General features: G+C 39.5%; 1 protein-coding gene across 8 annotated transcripts in view; it reads left to right on the forward strand.

The window, feature by feature from the left end:
• The first annotated feature begins 4,400 nt into the window (after positions 1–4,400).
• Positions 4,401–22,182, forward strand: part of LOC104142139 (solute carrier organic anion transporter family member 1C1) — a 28,840-nt gene continuing 11,058 nt past the window's right edge. The window contains exons 1-9 of one of the 8 annotated variants that reach the window (XM_009671915.2): positions 4,401–4,504; positions 5,380–5,521; positions 11,797–11,898; positions 15,035–15,189; positions 17,516–17,657; positions 17,742–17,874; positions 20,075–20,190; positions 21,016–21,162; positions 21,279–21,377. In XM_009671915.2, the coding sequence (XP_009670210.2) occupies positions 15,058–15,189; positions 17,516–17,657; positions 17,742–17,874; positions 20,075–20,190; positions 21,016–21,162; positions 21,279–21,377 (769 nt within the window). In that variant the 5' untranslated portion in view covers positions 4,401–4,504; positions 5,380–5,521; positions 11,797–11,898; positions 15,035–15,057. The other 7 variants (XM_068948686.1, XM_009671910.2, XM_009671912.2 and 4 more) reach the window with 7 other exon arrangements.

The raw sequence follows: 22,182 nt of genomic DNA on the forward strand, positions 1-22,182 counted from the left end.
TTTGATTAGCTGGAACAAAGACTGCATGATAGTATCCCTCTATACCATTTCAATAATATTTGGTGTTCAATAAGTTTGGGGGAGGAGGGTTCAGCAGAGAATTGCTTAGCATGGGACAGAGTCTCAAGGAAGCTTATGCTGAGATAGTGACAGTACCACTACAAGCAACATCTTTTAAAGCAATTAGTGTTTTAGAATGCCTGATGAGAGGCAGGTTTCACCTTTCATCAAAACAACCTCATGTCACATCACTTGCATCTCAGAAGTGACTGTAAGCTTCCTGCTTCCTACCTGAGTTTGCAGACCAGAGTTAGAAGCTAAGTCTCTCCTATGGGATGCATGGGAAGGGATAGACATAAGAATGGAGTTTGTTGAGCTTTATCAATGATAAATGTTTACAGTGGATCATTAGGGAGCTACCTAATCTATTCAATAGAACAGATTCCTCCCCAAGGACAAGGATGCTGCTTAAGCACCAAACCCCTGCAGAAGGGAAGGATGGAACCAGTCACTTCACAAAATGCAGTTGTCAGAGGAAGGACCTATGCCCTCTGCAGCTTACCACATAGGTGAGTGTTCAGACAGTCACTGGGAATATGGGAGACCCAGATCCCTGTCCTGCTCTTTGTCCTTCCAGGTGACTATCAGAGGTAACACATGATGGATACTGGAGGGTGGTATCCGTTGTCTTCTCTGTGCCTGGCATAGCTGGCTATTGAACGAAACAAATGAAGTTTTAAAAAAATGAGAATTCTGTGTAATGGGACTGACTAAGGCATTCTGGTTAGGATGGTCACAAAGGCTGGCGGTCCAGTCTCAGGTCCCATTCATATGGTATTGTCCTAAAAATAACAACAAAATGCCAAATAGCATCAGCATGCAGGAAGGGGAGCTGCTCAGAGCCTTCCATAGTTTGCCTGGTAGAAGTGAACTCTCGTACCATGTGAGAGAACGGAGAATCCTAACTTGAGGGCATGCTAGGTTAAAAAAGGAGGAATATCTGCATTTCACTCAGTGCTGGACCTTGTATGCATGTCAGATAAATGAGGATGATTCCTAATTTGTGAATCAATCATAGATTGAGGCTTAGGGCAGGGATGTTGTTGCTCAGCAACACTGAAAGTAGCACAGAGACAGTTCTGCACGTGCTCTGCAGCAAGATGCTGAGGAAAATTTACTGGTTTACAGGCTGTACCAGTGCAGCTCAGTGCAGCCTTTGTGGATTTATGCTCTATACCAGAAAGCTCAAGTCTAAGCATTAACGGAGGCAAGGAAAAAAAGTCAAACCACTGCAGTAGTGACCACTACAACCAAACCAAATCAAGCCAAACTGCCAGACTCTGCAAACCTACAGTCTGTTGCACATTACTAGCCCTGACATCAACAGGTCTCAAGGTAATTCAGACTTAATCTCTATTTATTCCTAGTCTCAGTCAATGCAAACTTTGGTTCTTATCGGAGACTTACATAATTTCATGCCAAACAGAAAACAGTGAATTCCTAGAAGTTAACAAAAAACAGAAAACAAAAAACCTCAAATCCTACTGAGCAGGACAAAAGAGAAACTAAGAGAAATACATCCTGTTCTTCTAATTCAGAAAGAAGCATGAAAAGAAATAATTTTTCAGGTAATTACCTAAGCTTATATAGATATGCCTGGACTTTTCAAGCATTGTTTTTACTTCCATGCCTTGTATCCATCACAGGTGAAAGGAAGAGGAATATTATAAAAGAATTTGCTCTAGCGAGGCTGATTTTCTTTATGGTTTACAAATGAGCAGTCCTTTCCTCTCACCTTTCAGCAATGATAATACTTTAAGCTACCAAGTAGATATATTCCATTTTCACTTTGAAATATTCTCAAGTCTACTGCTGTATTTTACTACTCCAGGTATTAAAGTGGATGCATGGATGGGTGTCTGACTAGAGATACATGCCCTGGATTGGTTATCGTAAATGATAAAATGGACTCAGCACTAAGGAATTTGGACCTGTCAAGTTCTTCCTACCAGAATTCTTTCTCTTAAACTAAATCTATGTCTTAAATTAAATCTACTACTGGTAATGTATCCCACTGGTTAACAAATTTAGATTTTTCTTTTCCTTTTTAGAACTACAGATATTAAACTGAGAGACTGTAAAATGACACATAGTTTTCCTTTTCAAAGGTGAGGCTGTTAAAAGAATTGGCTGAGGAGATTTCCAGACCACGGATGTCGGCATTTGAGGCTAGAAGGCGACACTCAACCTTGTCAAGAAGCACCCATGCATTGTATATCATGTAAGGATAATACACATGCTTCTTCATCCCATAGCAAGTGCCTGAATTGGCACACATTAGAGAGTATGTGCGTGTCAGGCCAATGTCACATGTTTGGAAGTGCAACCAAGCTTGGTACGTGAGTCTCCATGGTTTCTCTTCTGCTACCTAGCAAAAACGCACCTCTCCAGTGGCATAAAACAGCCTCCTTTAAAGCTAGTCATTCCAGCAGGCAAAATCAAGCAATTCTAACAAATGAAGGAGGCAAAAAGTGGGGGTTAATAGACTGTGAGACCAATGAATTTGACTCACAGATCATGTCCACCCAACATTTGAGCACAAAGAAGCATCAATACAGGAAGAAGTGTCTTCAGCTCGGTAGTCAGTAGGGCAGCTACCCCACCCTTGTGGCATTATTAAATTGCAACATCAAATTCTGGAATCTGAGGGAACTTCCAGAAGACAGAAGGCAAGCGATGTGAAAATACCAAGCAATATGTAAACTAAGTAATGATAGTCATGCTCAAAATAACGACTAGGATTGATGTATGAAACAGTTAGTGCGGTATTTTAAAATGCCAGTATGGCTATTTTCATCTGAGAGAGAACTTTGACCTTTTTTATGTTTTTACCATTTTGATTTGTTTGACTGTTGATGACACAGTACAGTTTCATAAAAAAAATTATTCACACATAGAAGCTATAAAGTGCACAGTACATAGAATCACAGGTAGTTAATTCACAGAGCTGGTTAAAAAGTATTTATAAATAGAGTCATTATAGACAATTCTGAGTGACATGAAGAAAGGGAGCATGCTTTTCTTGTTTAATACAAGAGCATCTGAGGACATCAATAACTGGCAAGTTCAGGATAAATAACAGAGGCACTGCCTTAGCTGACAAATAGTAGAATTATGGAGGTAGAAGTTTTTTTATATGGATACCTCAGAAAGTCTCAGACAAAAGTAAAAAAAAAATCCCTGGGGGCTGAAAGAGCATATGAGAAGGCATGGTTATATATATGAGCAATAGCAACAGAGATTAGGCCTATCCAGTCTGGAAAAAAGACAACTTAAAGGAAAAGGAAACAAAAGTCTAATAAACTGTAAGCGGAAGGAAAGTGTGACCAGGGATCAACTGCTCACCATCTCTTCCATTGCATGTACTAGGGCACAACAAATGACGACCGTAGGAGTGAGGTTCAGAACAAACAGGCGGAGTTTACTTTTCACATAGTAGATATAAGACTTGTGAGATCATGCAAAAAAATGTTCTTGGGTTCAAAGAGAAATAGGGTAGTTACACAAAAGAAAGCTCCACTTGGGTCACTGTGTACCAGCCTTCCCCTACTACTGCTGCTCAAGAATTTCCTTGTATTGTGAAACTAAATGGATGTTGGGAGAATAATTTAAGTGTATCATATGCACTTGCTGATCCTTACTTTCCCTAAGCATCCTCCCTTGATACTGGCTGTCGGGGCCCTGAGGGCACTAATGGACCTGACCAGCCTCATCTGGGACCCCCACCCCCACCTCTGCCCAGGAGCCCAGGAGCTCCATTCCAGCTCAGCCCTGGGCACCTGCCCTTAGCTGAGCCACATTGAAGGTGTTCCTGTGCTCAGCCCGGACTTTTCCTGAATTTCTCTTCAATTTTCCTGGGTTGTCCTTGGGCCTGCCTTTAGCTAATGTTCACTGGACTGCCACTGGGACTTGCGGCTATGGCTGCCCCAGCTCTGCTCACCCTTCTCGGGTGCTGGGGGCTGTGACTGTCGGCAAGGGCATGACACACGCTGGATTTGCCTTGGCTCCTGGCTCATCCCCACTTGTGGGCTATTCCCTACCAGAAACAGCCTTTGGGCTAGAGGGTGGTAGGTCTGACTCTGGCTAATCCTCTTTGTTATGGCCTTCTTACTCTCTAATGGAGTTAGGCATGAAGAGGTCTTCACCCGGTACTAATCAGCCTCCAGAAGAAAGCAAATACTTTGTTGTGATAAAAAATTATGAGATAGTAATTTTGAAGGTGGGGTCATTTAAAAACACTTGTTAAAATGACCTCACTTAAGCAATATGTGGTTAATATTACTAGGAGGTTGGTTAACCAATAGCTTATTGGAGTTTAAGACAGTTCATTGAATCCTGTGAAGTAGTATATAGGGAAAGGATTTAGTGGAGAGCAAACAGAGCGTGTTCTCATAGCATGACAGTGACTAGGTCAGGAAACTTCCTCTCGTGGCTGTGAAGCAAGGTAAGTTTGAGTGAACGGTTGTTGTATACGGGATGTTACTAGAACCCTCTTCTTGACTGTGTGCTGTTGCTATATCTAAAAGAAGATGCTGAGAAATGGGAACTGGTTTAGGAAAAAAAGCTATGAAAGTGCTATGCACTCAGGGAAAATCTATCAGAGTGAGAGACTAATAGCATGTATAGAAAATACAGATCATGTCCAAATTGCCTTCACATATGGGAAGATTTCTGACTGGAGAGGGCTAATTAATCCTATAGACAAAAGTAGAATATATTCCAGCACCTGGAAGTTAAATAGGACAAAACTGGATTAACAGTAACATACTTTTTCACTAGAACAACTTTCTTTAGGATCTTAACAATTTTTCTGTCATTTGCAGTCTTTAAATCAAGACTTGGCCCTTCTTGTAAAAGATTTGCTATAGTGCAACAAGACAGAGGACTAGGTTAGTGAAGTTATGTTATGTATTATGCCAGGCATTCAATTACTTGAGCATAATATTTTTTCCAGGTCTTGCCTCTCAGGGTAATATCCCAGACCATTTGAAGGTAATGGGGATTTTACCCCCGGTTTTCATCTGAAGAATTTTTTTCAGTGTTGTTATGCTATCCACATGTGCATATATACACATGTATTTACATCTATACACAGCACGCATTTGGTCTAGCTCCTCCAGAGGTCCGAGGACTCTCACCTGCCAATGACTTGCATATCCTCAGCTCTACATTTATAATAACAACCCTGAATCAGGTGGCTGATTGATACTGGACGCAAAGAGAAGCCGGACAATTATCATTACAGGCTACTCTTTGTATTTTAAATGGAAAAATAATAAACATCATTAAAACAGCACACTTCATTCTTTCTTCCCCTAGATTAGATGCATGATACAAATCAATAGCGAAAAAATTATCCATGAATTTTTATGAATGGCAAAAGCTTCGCAGATCAGTGGAAGGAATGGGTCTCAGGCAATAGCTAAGATGGTGACAATTTTTGATGACACCAAATCAGCTTGTAAGTATGCTTTTCTTTCTTTGTAGCAATACAGCAACAAACTGATATTAGATGCACTAAAACAGCAGTAGCATAAACTTTTTCCTTCTGTTGAAGTAGCTGCAAACATAATGTGAAGGGTTCTCACAGTCTCAGGACTCCTGCATTTGTTTAACGTATCCCTTCTTTTTCTTGATTCGTTAATCAAGAGTTAAATTCCAAAGTCCGTTAATTTCCTTTATTTAGGGATAAGTGGCCTGAGAATAAAAGGGCTCTAATCAAAGCTGCCCACTGCAGTTGGCCTCTGCCTGGCTGACTGCTACTGCTCGCTCATGCCTTGCAAATTTGTGCCTTGGCAGTCACTTCTTCTGGTGGGAGTTTGCTGCCACCCTCTGCCTGGAGGAGTCTGCAACCATCTCCTGCTGTAAAGGTGATGCTTAGTGTGACTTTTGTAAGAATTGTTTTTATTCTCAGGAGTAATCATCAATTACTAATATCTCAGCGTTCTTCTTATGGCGATCTTGCTCTCATAATCCAATTATTTCCCGTGAGTGTAAATTAAAGTTATATGGAAGGATTTCAATGAAGGAAAAAAAAAAAGGATGAGATGTGTCTTTTTTTCAGGTTTGGTGCCATAGTCTTTCACTTAACTACAGTACTTTCCTATTTCCCATTCTAGCTATTTTGGTCAATATCAAATGCTCTGGTTCATGAAGGCCACTTTGAGTGTGAATGCTTCCATGCATGGCTTGGACAATAGCAGTCTGAATATTAACAAATTCTTCTTAACTACATAGAAATGAAAAATAAAAGGTATTTTCATTCCAAAAGAAGTTATAAATTAGTAGTATATAGAGGACTAGAAAAAAAATGGGGAGAAATTGCTGTGTATTCATGCATTAGAGTGAGGAAGCCAAAGAAATACTGTTTTCCCTTTCTGCCATGTGAAAAATTGTCACTTTCTTCTACAGGTTCGATTACTTCCAGATTACAGAGTGCATTTAGCTTGCCTTTTTATGTTTTTAGAGCCATAAGGCAAAAAAATCTTGAGTAGATCTTTTAATATGTCTGAAAACAACCTGACAATGAAACCTTGGGGAAGGAATGATCAAGTTCATTACGGAATATCATAAAATAAGAGCCAACAGTTATCCTGACATAGGTAGAACATAATAACGGAGCGTGCGACACATCTGGGAAGAAGGATGAGCACACAGCTGGCTGTATGTGTCCTTCATGGAACACCAGTAACTACACAGAGAAGCAGGAGTACGGTATGCCGTTCTGTTATAAATAATGATAAACCAGTGCTTAGGCAGCCTATTGTGTAGATTAGCTGAAAATCTCAACAACATTGTAAAAAACTTACTAGAAGAGGAGGGTTGATGCTTTATCCCACAGTATAATGTGAAGAATCACTGCCTCTGAGAAGAAGAGGCCCATATCTGTTGTAGCACTTCTGCAGAAGAGCCATGAATTTGGACTTCTTACACAGAGTGAATTCTAAGCATGTGATTAATAGACCAAGAGGATACACTCTACTCTTTTCAGTGAAACGGCTTGTTCACTTATGTGTTTTTTCCTTAATTCAGACCTAAATTTGATAGATGCAGTCATAATAACATCATGTTTTTTCCTCTGCAACAATGAATTAAACCCCCTCTTTACTGTGTTACTGATCACTAGTCATGAAAAACCAGTAATAGCCCTGCACAAAAAGCTACAAGTAAAAGAAATCAATAAAATACGAAGAGAAGATTATGGAATATTACTGAACAAGTTGCCCTTGAAGCCATTATCGGGTGCACAATTAACTGGTGCCTGGGAACAGTGTGCATGGACATATCAAGGACAAATCATGCCTGACTAACCTGGTTGCCTTCTATAATGAGATGATTGGTCTGGTGGACAACGGGAGAGTCATGGATGTTGTTTACCAGGACATTCGATATCACTGATCTGGTGAGATATGAACTGGAAGAATAGACTATAAGGTGGGTGGAAAACTGGAAGATTTGAAGTTGTGATCAGCAGTTCAAAGTCCAGCTGGTAGCCTGTTGCTAGTGAAATTCCTCAGGGTTCAATACTAGGGCTAATTCTGTTTAACATCTTCATTACAGGCTTGGACAAGAGCATTGAAAGCATTCTCAGAAAGTTCATGTAAGACACCAAGCTGATGAAAGGAGCAGTCCATATGCTAGAGGGCAGAACGGCTGTCCAGAGGGGCCTCAATGAGGTTGGAGAAATGGGCTGGCAGAAACCTCATGTAGTTCAACAAATAAATGTGCAAAGCCCTTGCACCTTTGAATAGAATAAACCTACACAGCAGAATATGCTGAGGAGGCCAACTAGATACAAAGTGGAAAAGGACCTATTTATCCTGGTGGATAGTGAGCTGAACAAGAGGCAGCAGCGCACCTTTGAGGCTACTGCATTAACTGCATATTGGGCTACTTTTATGAAAAATCAGAAGTTCAGGAAAAGTGATTCTTTCCTTCTGTTCAGCACTAGTCAGGCTACATTTGGAGTATTGTATCTGGTGTGGGGCTCTCCAGCACAAGAAAGGCATTAGCAAACTGATTCAAATTGAGTGGAGGGCCACCAAGGTTGTGGTTCATATGCTCCAGCGGGCTGGAGCATATGAAATACAAGGAGAGGCTGAGGGAGCTAGGTTTGTTCAGCTTTGAGAAGTAAAGGCACAGTAAAGCAGGGGAAATCATATTGTTTCCTCCAACCACCTAATGAATGTTTATAGAGGAGACAGCACTGTTTCCTCAGAGGTGCACAGCAAAAGGTGAGAGGCAATTAACATAGGTTGGATAGAGATATTCCAGTTCTGCGTACGTACATACATATATGCACACACACACATTATATGTATATACACACACACACAGACACACACACACACACACATATATATATATGCGCATATTAGATATGTAAAGTAACATAGTAACATTACATTATCTATGTAAAGTTATTCACTGTGAGGCAGGTCAAACACTGGGCCAGGTGCCAAGGGAGGTAGTGGAACCTCCATCTTTGGAGTTCTTCATCCAAAACTTCACTTGACAAGATCTGAGAAACTTTAAAAAAACTTCGACATTAACCCTGCTTTGAGCAGAGGGTCACAGCAGATGAGCTCCAGAAGTTCCTTTCAATCTAAATTATGCTGTGACTCTAAGACTCTCGGCTTTTCTCTAAAATTATTTTTTTTTGGAAGATATCCCAAAGGTTGATGAAGCAAGCAGTTAAGAGCCATCTATTTTAGCTTTTTAAGCTGAGCACCAGTCTGGCTTGTTGATTTTATTTGCTGCTATCAGATTTCTGTTATATTATGTGCAACATTCCAGTTTCACTTTTGAAATAACAATAAAGGTGCAAAGTTGGAGGTACCTTTAAACAGGAGATAGTCTGGACACCGTAGAGAAAAAAAAAGATGAATGATTATGAAAACAGCAAAATAAGACTGAAATACAGTGTAAAATAAAAAGTTGTGTGGCCTAAGGCCAATGACAGGAATTTCTGCTCTAAAGTACAATAGAGTAGCTAAGGGTTTCCATGCTTAGCTGGAAGTGTATGAGAAGACCCTGAGTGTACCTGTTATTTACAGATAACTATGTACTGTTCTGAAAAAGATGATTTGCTGAAAATGCTATATGTAATCTTAGAATATATCAAACAAGGCTAGAGATAAGGAATAATTAACATTTCAGGATGTGGCATTGGTGAGATTACACCTGGAAAATTGTATACTTTTTTAGCCATGTTCATTGGGGAAATATGAATCTAGTTGGAGCGCACTGTAGCCAAGGGCTCTGAGGATGAGCTGCAGAATCAAGAGAGCCTGTTTTTCAAGAGGTGATTAAACATGATCCGCTTGTTTATCTAGTAAAACGGGCTAAAAGTGTGATTGCTCTCTTCATTTACGATCAAGGTCAAGTGCTAAGTATCAGTCTGAAAGGAAGAACTTTTTAAGTTAAGGGGCCATGCCAGTGCAAAACCAGGATATAATTTAATCATGAGTTCTCATGAGCTGGAAACCAAAAGGAATTTTCTTGGCATCAGATGAGCAATGTTTTGCAGTAGGCTTAGAAGCAGATGAGCCATGGGAGGAAGATCTAATTCTTACTCATTTCAGGGTAGAGCTTGCCCGTTTCTCAAAAGATGGTTTTGAGATTGCAGACTGGATTTGTGATCTGGGATTCTGCCTGCATTCTTATGTTATTAATGCTTGCATTTAAATTGCCCTTACTTATAACTTTGGGATGACTACTGTCTTCTTGATGGTGGTGATGTCTTGTTTTGTGGAAGCTAAGGGGAACTGTTTGGCTGAGTGTCAGAAATAAAAGCTATGAACAGTGCCAGATATCATTGCCTATCTCATAACAATAATGAAGGCTGAATGATTAAGATAATCCAGAGGTGAATTTAGTTAAGTAGGCTGTAATTGTTCATACCAAGTAAAAGAATAAATGTGGTGACAGTATTTAGGGTTGCATAAATTACAATAAATGGCACATTTTGGCATCATGGCCAGACATCAGACCGTAGTCATAGTTTACATGCTCTAAAATGGACTTCTGTTTTAATTAAAATTACCCTTAGCAATCACGTATAATCCACAACAAGAGCAATTCAATAAAATACCTTTCAGGAAACCGGTTCAGGTTTCCTTGAGCTAGAGATGTAAGTAGATAAAGACCTGTTCCAAAGTACGCATAACCACTCTATATTTTCATATTGGGTTTGCGTGTGCTGTTACTAATACTGAGTATAAATCCAATTATTATTCAAAGCATGAATGTTTCTTGCTTATCCAGGTTGTTCAATATATTCAATGCATTATATTTTCTCTTCCTACGAATCCTTGGCTGGGTGCATCTGAATGAATTTTAGCCATAGATTAAGAAAATAAAACAACATATCAAGACATGCTTAAGCTATCTGTTATAAGGAACACTTCTAAAGTTGGTTCATCCAGTTTTTAAGAGGAAAGAAGGTATGAATGATATGAAATTATAAATTTGACAAGCTCAGGAGAACAGGTGTTCCACAAAAGAGTGTGCAAATGAAGCACGCTTGCACATTTTCTACCTAATTAATTTTTGACCCCTGTAGATAAACATGTATTTGGGGACCTTTAACAGAGGGCAGAACTGGGAGGAGACAAGATTAAAACTGCCTAAACCACAGTTTATATTTGCTTATGTTAGAAGTTAATGATTCTTCTACCAAGTACCAGCACAACCTTGCTTAAGGAGAGACTGCTCAGGCTTTTGACCACTTGAGTGGTAGTATAGCTGCTGTTGTTGTGGATACAAAATCTAGGTAGGCACTTTTAAAATATTCTTTTTGTTTGTCTTAACCTTAAAATGTTAACATTTATGTTTGCAGTTAATGGCCATTATCAGTGCAGTACTAGTAACATCTCCTGTGACCAGCAATACCCGTAACATTCCTCTTGCAATGATGGCATCCTACAGTTGTATGTGTCTCTCTGGACAGTAAACATCATATCTCTTGAGTAATGCAAGCAGCATTTAGGCCTGTGCAGCACTTTGTGTTATTCATTTCTCATAATACATTAACTTAACAGGTCTTTTTATGATTCCTTAGTGTATCTAGAGATCAGTAAGTCTCTTGGATTAGCACTGCAGTTGGTACAAGTCAGGATAGTTCCATAAACACCTGGATGAAATCTGGCTCCTGAGCTGTGATATTGTACTCTGCTGGATGGCGATACAGCTTTTCAGAGTGCAACTGCAGTGAGAAACAGCCCAAGGATTTACAGTTTCCTTGCTGGATTCTGAAAATTTCGTATTTTCTTTCACACCATTCTGTAAAGTCTGTAGCAAAATATTGTCTTCGCCTTCATAAACTGATCACCTGTTGTTCATGCTGTGTTTAAATTATTGCCCATTATAATTTACATAGAAGTAGGGAGTGGGAAACCAAGCTAGAATTTGTTAAGTGTTCATTAAGGGATAGATAAATATTCTGTACCCCAAAGGTAGCGGCCTTTCTAAGGTCATATACTCAGAAGCACTGAAGAAGCCTGTGACTGTACTGTGCAAGGTGGGCTGCTGTATTTAGCAATGGACTTACAAGATGTTGTGTGCTTCCTGTGATGTTGTGAAAGCTGTCAGCTCCCACAAGCATAAATGATCCACACTGATTGCTAATTAAGACCCTTGATCTCCCCTCCCCCTAGGTATTTCTCTGAAGACACTATTTTGAGCACAAGAATAAACTAATACCTTTTTTCCTCTTTTTTCCCTATTTATCACAAGTATACTAGCTATTTGTTAGATATTCCCTGGGATTGATGCGAAAGTGAGCTAGAAAGAGAGCAATTGGAACAACATGGAAGAGTGTTAACTTTCATTCTCACGGTATGGCTTGGGCTTTGGGGATTTTTTCCTTATGCTTTCTATTTGGGGAAGGATTGTTTACTTTCCTAGGAAAGGAGACAAGGTGATTTTTTTGTTTAGGCTGAGTGACTACCTAAACAGGCTATTATATGCACAGCTATATGTTTGCACACTCCACTGTGTTACTTGGTAGATCTCTTTCTTCTGCAAACACAATGACTTTAAGACATCACTGCAGCAGAATGGCTTGTACAAGCAAAGAATAATTGTCGGAAAGAAGCAGGATAAGTGAATGAACAAATGTGCTGCAGAGAACTTCATATATTTCCTTTGCTGGTACTCAGATCCTTTGTTTAATAAATATGGAAACAAATTCTAGTGGAAAAATTCTAAAATAGCAACTTCACCAATACTTTTCAACCTTGAAATCATCAGGCTCAACAGTTAATTTAGGTTAATAACGACTGTAAACTTACCTTTTACCTTCTTCCTAATCTCCATGTGATATGACATCTCCCCAGCCCTGATCTTTTCCTATCTCTAACAGATTTCCACGTAGGTCAGGGTCAGCACAGGACAGCAGGAGATGCTGCCAGCAGCTTCAACTATTGGTCCTTGGACGTAGCCCACTCTAACGGTTCTCCAGCAGTGGTTGCATCACCTTTTCTCTTGGCTCTCCTCTTTCCCCAGCAACAGTCCTTCCAGTAGCACATGTGCAAAGCAGCAATAGTACACGTGCTATTCACCACTGACAGGAGCTAGTCACCCTGCTCTTTCCTGAGAGTCCTTCCCCCGGATGACTGGAGGAGCTCATCACTGACACTGCTACAGGCTACCAACTACTAGCTGGCCTCACACTTTTCTGCGTGCCTCACGCAATTTTGGCCCCCAGAACATGAATTTTACATCATTTTTCTTCTTTTTTTCTTCTTTTTCATCCTTTGTTTTGCCTGACACCTTAACCTCGCTATTTGCTGCTTTCTTCTTAAACTGCTCTTTGATACTGCTCTCACCTTCAGGACTGTCCTCCCTTCTTATGCCTTCAAAGTTCCTCTCTGAAGCATTTTCTTTCATGGCCTGCTAATATCTCAACTTCTCTTGTTAGTTATGGACACTTAGCAGCCTTTCTATTTTCTCTCTTTTACTCTTATTTCTATCTTCATATTTTTCTGCCTTCACTCTTTCTTTCCTTACATCCAGAATCTAAGTCCTGCTGTATCTTCAAACTCTCTAAAAAAGTCACTTCTATAGCCCTGCTACCAGTGATGACCTGCTATCTCAGCATCTTACTACAGTCCTTAATGTATCCTTATAAGAAAGAGAAACTAATCTTCAGATTACATGGCTGTAGCTAAATTTTGGAGGACCGGATGCTCAAAAGTATTTTTGTACTCACTCCCCCAGTCAGACGCACAGAGAAGCTTCTCTCACAGACATTTCTGTTAGTAGATACGCAGGCTTGAGCAAATCTTTCCTTCACTGCTTGTTCGCCTCTGCCTGGGGAATCAAGGTGTACATGTGGGGAGTTATTTTTCATTTGGATTGGATTTTTGATGCAGACTTACAGTACAGCCACAGAAGCAGTGGTACTTGCTTGAGTGAAGAGTGCAGGAAGCAGATATGAGCAGTGGGAAAGGAAAGGAAAGTAGTTGTTTATGGCAGTAATAGGCTGATGAACTTAGAAACTTTTAAAGAAACTTTTAAACTGTTTAAATCTCTGCTTACTTGTTTTAAACATCATTGAGGCTTGCCCCACTTGAGTAAACAAAATTGTTCCTCACCACTGTACATTAGAGCAATGTCTGCCCTTCAACTGCTCTAAGAAGCGTTACTCTACCATAGGACCTGTAGCAGAGCAATTTGCAAATGCAGTTGGATTTTTTCCAGCATTGGAGTTCATCCAACTTTTTTCAGCTCCATTCAGCCATAGAAAACATCTCTTTGTATGCTTTTTTCCTCTCTCTATCTCTTTCTTCTTCTTTTCTCAAAGGAAGAAACTACTGTGAAAGGTGAAATAAATCAGTTCCTGTGAGCTATGATTTCTGAGCTCTGAGTTGGGTTCATTAGTTCCAATATTCCCATCTTCTCTGTCTGTCAAGATCTGCATATCTGAAGAACGGTTTGTTTCAAGTGATCCGTTTTCTCAGAGAGGCTCTGCAGTGGCTTTTGGATCTTTCTTCAGAAACCTATTCTGTTTGTAGTTGGAGTTGCGCAAACGGGCAAGTGTTTTCATTCTTTAAATAAACTTTGAAAGTAGATATGTAAACTTCCCTTACAGCTTTTCACAAAAGTAGTCTCTTTTCATATTACTGAAAAAAACAGAAAAGACAAATGTGAAGTATGTACTATTTGTTGCAACAAATTCAACTTAATCATGCAACTAATCTTTCAACAATTAAAAAATCTGTTATTTTAAAGGAGGTGAAAGATTAGTCCTCGGTGGCTGCAGTATGTGTTCCTCACAGGGGAATTGTAGCAATTTTGCTGAACTGCTGAGCAGTAGTGGCATAGATATAGATATAGATTGCATTCTGCAGACAGAGAGGTACTAAGGATACCATGTATACCATTGCAAGAAGAAAGAACACCTAAGCTCCTTATAGGAGCTCAGGTAGCTGAAATAATTAGTTCTTTTTGTTATCAGTTGTTGTTTGTGACCAGCCAATGAAAAGGAATAAACAGGATGCAAGTAGATGGCATGGTATCATTAAACAGATCTTACCAGACCGCTGACTGAGTCCTAAGCAGATTGGCCCAGGAATGCAAAGTTTTCCTCGGACTGCCTATTCTTCAGCACTGATGCTATGTTCACCCCTTTAGGTTGCTTTTGGACAGAGGCTTTCTCTCGTACTCTTTGTAGAACTAGAAGTCATCTCACATCAAAAAAAAAAGAAACAAACACACACACACAAAAATGGGGGGAGGAGGGAGAAGAACCATTTCATTAAAAAAAAAATCAAAACAAGATACTTCAAAACTGAAACAAATATACATTTTGAAACATCCAAGTCATTGAACCAAATCCTTCTCAATGAAAACATTCAGTTTCAACATCTCAGCATTTTCCCATAACTGCTATTTCATCAGAGAAATCCTCAGCCAACTTTACCTTGACGTATGTGTTCCTGTATTTATTATCATTTTCTCTTGGGCTCAGGTAATTCAGTAAAGAAATCAGCCATGACAGTGGAAACTGAATCCAGCCACATTGATGACTCAAACCAGGAAGCAGAACCTGCCCAGCTTTTGGATGATGAAGCAAATAAACAACTACCACTCAGAAAGAAGACTTCCTGTTGCACAGGCCTGAAGGTTTGGTGCCTTATCAATATCACGGCACATTACTGTTGTCATATGTTAAGAAATGTTCAAGATATGACATGACAGATTACTTTGTTCTTGTTCCCCCTGTCTCTTCTGAAACTGAATATACACTGGAGGTACAGGGAAGGGTTTAATCTTATCAGACGTTGTCCTAAAGAAAATAAAAATTCCTGAGCTAACATATTTACCCTCAAGTTATTCACAGTTAAGCCCCCTCTTTAGTCGAGAGGAGACCATTGCTACCATTGCAGAGAGGTAGCAATCTCCAGTGACAGACCTCATCCATCCTAGAGTCGGTGGCTTAGACACACTGCTGTCTGGAGGTTGCTATTGCCACCCATTTTTGTAGGGCCAAAATGGGGCAACAGAAATCCTATTCCAGGGCCTTTAGCAAATACTAAGGCCTTTACGCCAAACAGCCCACTGATTCACACCAGTACCTAAGCGTTCAGGAACACACAAGAAGAATTTAATGCATTGACAGAACAAGGCTGGTAGACTAATGAGAATTTTGCTTGCGTGTTAGAACCTTAGTATTTATCGTTTCTGGCTGAGCTGTAAATACTACAAGGGCAGGATTATTGTGAAACTGCTGTGTTTGGGTCTGTGTCTTGGCTAGTTCCTGAGCCAGCTTCATCTCAGGTTAATTCCATAGACTCAGTGGAGCTGTAATAGGGGACATGTTTCTCCCTATAAAAAGTCTGTAAAAGGAAAGATTAATGGAAAAAAAATAGGCAATTGCAGGTTTCCTAAACATCCAAAATGGTTTGGCTGAAGTATCAGGCTAAAGCTGTCAAATTCCATGTTTGCTGACTCACTTTTGCCATCCATACACATCCGCAAAAATATAACCTGATCTCTCTGGTAGAATCACGGGACTGGCTTTACCATCATATACACAGGCAATGCTGCAAGGCAGGGAATCTGAAACTGCATGTCTTGCCTTTATAGAATTGCCTTTATAGAATTAGAGTTTAATAGATTTAATAGACACAATACCTTTAGGGTAGTAAAAGGCTACTCCTTTTCTATTGCACCTTTCTATCAAAAGTTTTTATGGTTTACATTGGGATTGTGGTTTCAAATCAAAAATACCCAAGTCATTTCTGTTTGTGTTTTCGTGCTTATCTGCAGTTTGCAATTTCAGCTAGAACCCCAGAGAGAGGATTGCTGGCATAAGGCAAGATAGGTGATTTTGACAGACTTTTCTGCCAAATTGAACTCAGCAAATATAACACATATCAGGATAAGGCCTGTCCTTTGGAAATTTTTCCCTTCATTCCTAGACCAAAAGAGAATAAATATAACTATTTTCAAGCATTCACTGTCAGGATTGGCCTTTTTTCTTACCACAGATAGTAATGCAAAGGTCTAAACATGTATTTAATTTTGTTTACTTACCCAATGTTATATTGTATTGTAACTTTTACCCAGTGAGCAATAAGTCTATTTGTTTTTAGTCTCTGTTGAAATAGTTGGATAATAATTAAACAGACTTAGTTTAACTTGTTATCAAATATATCTTTGTTTGCAAAAGACACAATATGTGTTAGTGGAGGCAACTATAAAATTACAAAGAATAGTAAGCTTTCCTTTATGAGTTATGTGGTACACAAGCAACGTAGCTATGATCCATGTATTCAAAATAGATCTAGACAGAGATGAATCCAGATGAACAGGCCTAGAATAAGTGATACATGGCCCAGGCAGGAGAGAATTGTGGCTAAGGTTCATTTGAGGTTATATCAGTTTCAGTAAATCTCTGTTGATCAGGAATTTTACCAGTGGCACGTTTAACATTTCTGTGACATCTAGAAATCCCACCATTTCAGCTGTCCAACACTGGGCCTCAGCACTTGGACAAACATCATCACCGGACATCGGCAAGGCAAGCAGTCCCCAGGGAGTTGTTTGCCAGATTTAAGTTCCACAGTCCATAGGACTTCTTCCTTGGAAAACCTTTGATCAGCAACACAGGAAAGATCAGGCTTTCTGGTCATGAGGATGGCCAGAGCAACCCTGAACATAGGTAAAGCAAGCGGCTGCTCTCAGTGCAGAGCATAGGGCTAGCCCTCCCCAGCGGGAGAAACCAGAGCCAGGAGCAAAAGTCGCTGAAAGACCACTGTGACCCTTTGTAGCATTAAGGCCTGTGAAAATTCACACATCACGTTGTCACCGGAACTGGATTAAGAATGTCAACTCAATTAAAAGATATACTGTAATAATTGTTCCATACGAGTTTAAATTTATTTCATCTCTGTATAACCTACTTTCCTGTTCCTACTTCTCATTGTCCACCTTCATCTTTCCTCAGGTGTTTCTCGCTGCTTTATCATTCAGCTACTTTTGTAAAGCGTTGTCTGGTACGATTATGAAAAGTTCCATCACTCAAATTGAAAGAAGGTTTGACCTTACGTCCTCTACAGTTGGTCTCATTGATGGAAGCTTTGAGATGGGTAATTGATATCCCATAACAGAGAAATTTTTTCAGAGCAGTATGAGACAGCATCTGGTATTAATTTTTATTCTTTCTATTTTAGGTAATTTGCTGGTGATAGCATTTGTAAGTTACTTTGGAGCTAAACTTCATAGGCCTAAAGTAATAGCTGTTGGATGCTTTATTATGGCTTTGGGATGTATTTTAACAGCAATGCCTCATTTCTTCATGGGATAGTAAGTACTAATCAAGATTAATTTGGGTAACAGAACATTGGAACTGGATATTGTTTTCTGTTTTTTGAGCAAAAGCTAGTGTATATTAAGTCTTAGATTTCCAAAGACCTATAGAATCCCACCTGGAATAAGACCCAGCTAACTCAATAGTACATCAAATGAAAGGGCAATTAATCACATGTGACAAGCACATTACTGTACATTATACCTGGCTGAAAAAATATGGTTCCTCCAAGGTAAAAACTCAACTTTTGGTAAAAATTTGAAAACCAAAATGCTTTAATTTTCAGTCAGATTTGTTCTGGAGTAAAGACATAAAAGGAAATTATTTCTGAAAATCATTATAAATATGTATTTTTTCTTTTTGCAGGAAAGAGATACCTATGAAAATCTTTTGAAATACAAATTTTGAAATAAAAAATGTTATTCTTTGAAAGTCTTCAGCCGTCCAACCATGCTGATGTTACTGCTTTAAAGAACTGTATAATCTTCCTGGATGGCTTACTGTGAGAACACTTTATTAGAGAAATCAATAGTAATCTAGGAATTTGGTATCACAGGGTGTTAATAAAGATGTCAGGTTTATGTGGGCAGGAAAGTTAAAGCATCATGAATCACAGTAAAATTATTAAGATACACCTACTATAGAACCCATCTATATGATTCGCAGAATAAGTTGCAATTTGTGCTGTTCTGAATAGGTCCTCAAAGCTTTGAGCCGGTAGCTTCGTACTGGGTGACAACCCTACCTGAGATACGACTTTACAGTAACAGGCAACCCTCATGCAGAAGCGGGGCTTCGACGCTAAATCATTGGAAAAAACAACCTACAAAGGTGCTTGTTAGAAGGAATCCAGCTCCCTGGAAGAGGCACCCAGAGCCTCTTTGTGGCCTCGGCCAGCCTAGTTGTGAAACGGATTCTGCACTCTCCCATGGCAAACAGCACTCTCTCACACAAAGAAGCCTTTCAGCTTCAGTGAGAGTCTGCAGATGAATCAGTGCTCATAGAAATGGTCCCAGGTTTTTTTCCTGTTCCAAATGCTCATGGCTGGTTAAACTGATTTTCCGTAGCTGGTTAAATCAATTTTTATGCATCTTCTCCAGATTCAGAGGTTTACTATATTTGGCTTATAAGCAATGATGTTTCTAGTCATAGCTCTGACATAGTGAAACTATATAGTGAGGTCTATTTCTGTTGCTCCATTAGATGCATTAGAATAATGATAGGTGTACTATGGTAAAAAGAAAACTAAAGAGTACATTTCATCACATGGTGGATCTTGCACTTGCATGAGGCTTGTATTTCCCACTGCTTAGGTCAAACTGTGTATCTGGCTTGTGTACACTTGTGTACACTCATGAAGTTTCTCATGAGCTAGGGACTGAATTTTTCTGAGGAAATGGTCTGCACTGTCTCCCAAGATGAACACGCTTTGTTTCAAACTGAAAATAAGACTGTGTGGTCTAGCAGAACCAGTCCAGTTCCTAGAAGCAGAAAGTACATTTTACCATATTGTTGTGCCTGAACTAATTGTACTTTGCACCTCAGGTGCATCTGCGGGAGTTAGTATCTGGGAAGATCATTGTGCTAAAACAGCTGGGCTGCTTCTAGCACCTGAGCAGCTCAGCTATCTCCCTACAGCATTGCCCAATGCCCTGTAAATACACTCAAACAGCGCCTTTTAGAGATTATCTACTGTCTGCTATCCAATGGCTCATTCTAAAGCCAATGTCAATTAACAGGCCAACAGGTACATCCTGAGGATGATTTTTCCCTTTCCCACTCCCCAAGATGAGTATTTAAGATAAAAAGGGGGCTTGCGCTCCAGAGGTTTATCCTTCTCTCCTTGTTTGTAGGGTTAACATAGGAAGCTGGTGTGAGCCAGAGCCTGCAGTTTGACACCAAAAGTTTAATCCTACCTCACCTATTTTCAAAAGTCCCTTTGAAATTTCCGGTTTAAACTACTGAGTCTTCTAGATAGCTTCTAACTTTGATTTGCTCTTCATTTTAGTGTTTCAGTTTTCCATGTTTTAAAAGCGTACTTAAATAATGCTCTTTTTTACTCCTTTGTTAACACTTCGGACTGATATTTCAAAAAAAAATACCTTTCTCTTTAAGGAAATAGCAGTCACGTGATTGCTATATACTAATATTTCCCTAGTAAATGCTACTTCTGAATGTACTACTGTGTGTTTCCAGCTACAACTATGAGACAGCATCACGTGCGAAATCTTCAGTCAACTTAACTTCAGACGTAAATCCTTGTTTGCTACATCAAGATGCCAACAAAACTTTGTTAGAAGTCTCACAATCAGGTAAGGAAGTGTAAGTACAAATGCAGCAGCTAAGTTTTATCCTGTGTATACCTTGGTCTTAAGTTGAGTGAATCATTCTCCAGTGCAGAATGCTCATTAGATTTCTAACTTCAGGCTCTACCTGCCTGGGAGTATTACCAATACTTAAATGCACTGTGTGCATTTCATTTGGAGAGGAAACATCCAGTAAACACAGATTACTAGGATCCAGATCCCCAGTTTCCTACGTTCACCCTTTGAGATTACAATAAAATGACCCTAATGTTAAAGGAATTGCTGAGAATGCATGAAAAGAGAATTAACTTCCAAAGAGATTGAGGGACCCAGGGGAGAGAAAGAAAAGGGGGGAGGGGAGTCAGGAAGGGAGCTGGAAGTGCACAGAGTTAACTGGAAATGAATGGAGGTTTCTATGATTTTTACTTGCAAATATGGTGCATTCCTTTTTGCTTTGCATGCTGCGTGGGTAGAGAAAGAGTCAAGTTGTGCCCCAGTAACCATCTCTAACTTCTCAGGTTAAAGATGTAAGTTACATGCCAGATAATATAACAATATCAATCTATCATTTTTTTTACATGAGTATTTTTGGGGGGCTGATACCTGTATCTTCGGAAACCAAACTTGATGGAGGTTAAAGTAAGTGTTACTGAAAGATTATTAAAAAACGTAATGAGATTGACAAGCTTATCTTAATCTTCCATAAGGAGAATGTTGTTTAACGCCTTACATACTAAATTATGATCATTCTGTGCGCTTAATACCCTGAGATTTGTCACCATTTCCCATTCAAATATTCTGTTTTGAAGATGTAACCCTCATTATGTGCAGGCTGTGAAAAAGAAACATCATCATACATGTGGATATATATCTTACTGGGAAACATGTTACGTGGAATTGGTGAGACACCGATAACACCACTGGGCATCTCTTATCTGGATGATTTCGCTAAGGAAGAAGATGCCCCTGTATACATAGGTAATCTCAATATGAAATAAACTGAGAGGTCTGTAGTGTAAGAAACAGATTATCCTCTGCAGAAGAAATTGTTCAGCCATTAAAATATACTTGCATTTGCTTTGTTATATTTTCAGCAAGTTTGCACACAATAGCCATGTTTGGCCCAATGTTTGGTTTCCTGTTGGGATCGCTATGTGCAAAGCTGTACGTGGATGTTGGATTTGTGGATTTAGGTAAGCAAAGTGGAGGTAAAGTGAAAGTAAGCTAATATATGACAATCAATTTGCATCACTATTAGTAATAGATTCTGCTACTACATCTATGTATTTTCTTTTTATCATATTCCAAGATGTTGCTGGTAGTTTGTTTTGGGAGGAAAGATGGAATTAGTCAGAGGATGTATTTTAGAATCCTGCTTTAGGATTAAAGGATTAACTACATGCTTAATTTTTAAAATTAGTACCAAGAAATCTCACTGAACAAAGGTGTTTTACTAAATTGAAACCTTAATGTAAGGGTTTTGCTGGCATAGCAGTTTTTCAGTTTTGGTGAACTACCTCCTCTTTCATATGGGCATTTAAAAATATTTAGAATTTATTTAATGCTTGCGATATATTTTACACTTTTGCCAGTTCGTACTACTTTGAATGAAAAGAAAACACATGACTGCGTGGCCTGCAAAATGCCAGAGAGGGCAGGGCAATCTCTGCAAGCGGTGACCATAGCCCTGCTCACTTACGCTTGGAAGAGGCAGGAACCATTTATGAAACCGTGTTTCCTGGCCAGCCCATCTTCCATTCCACCGGACAAGCCAGGGATAGTCAGGCAGTTTGGACTGGTGGAAAATTTTCAGAAGACAACCCATCGAAACAGCAGCAGTGGGTGATCCCGTTTTACTGGGAGAGGAGAACTTGAGCTCTTCAGGACCCTGTGCTTGGATAGATGAATTGTTTTATGTCTGCTCTGTGTTAAGCCAACATTATATTTTACCTAAGCATAAGGACATCGAACCAGTTCTGATCACACAATGAAAAGTCT

The sequence above is a fragment of the Struthio camelus genome, chromosome 1 (assembly GCF_040807025.1).
Source record: "Struthio camelus isolate bStrCam1 chromosome 1, bStrCam1.hap1, whole genome shotgun sequence".
In the NCBI taxonomy this organism is placed as follows: Eukaryota; Metazoa; Chordata; class Aves; order Struthioniformes; family Struthionidae; genus Struthio; species Struthio camelus.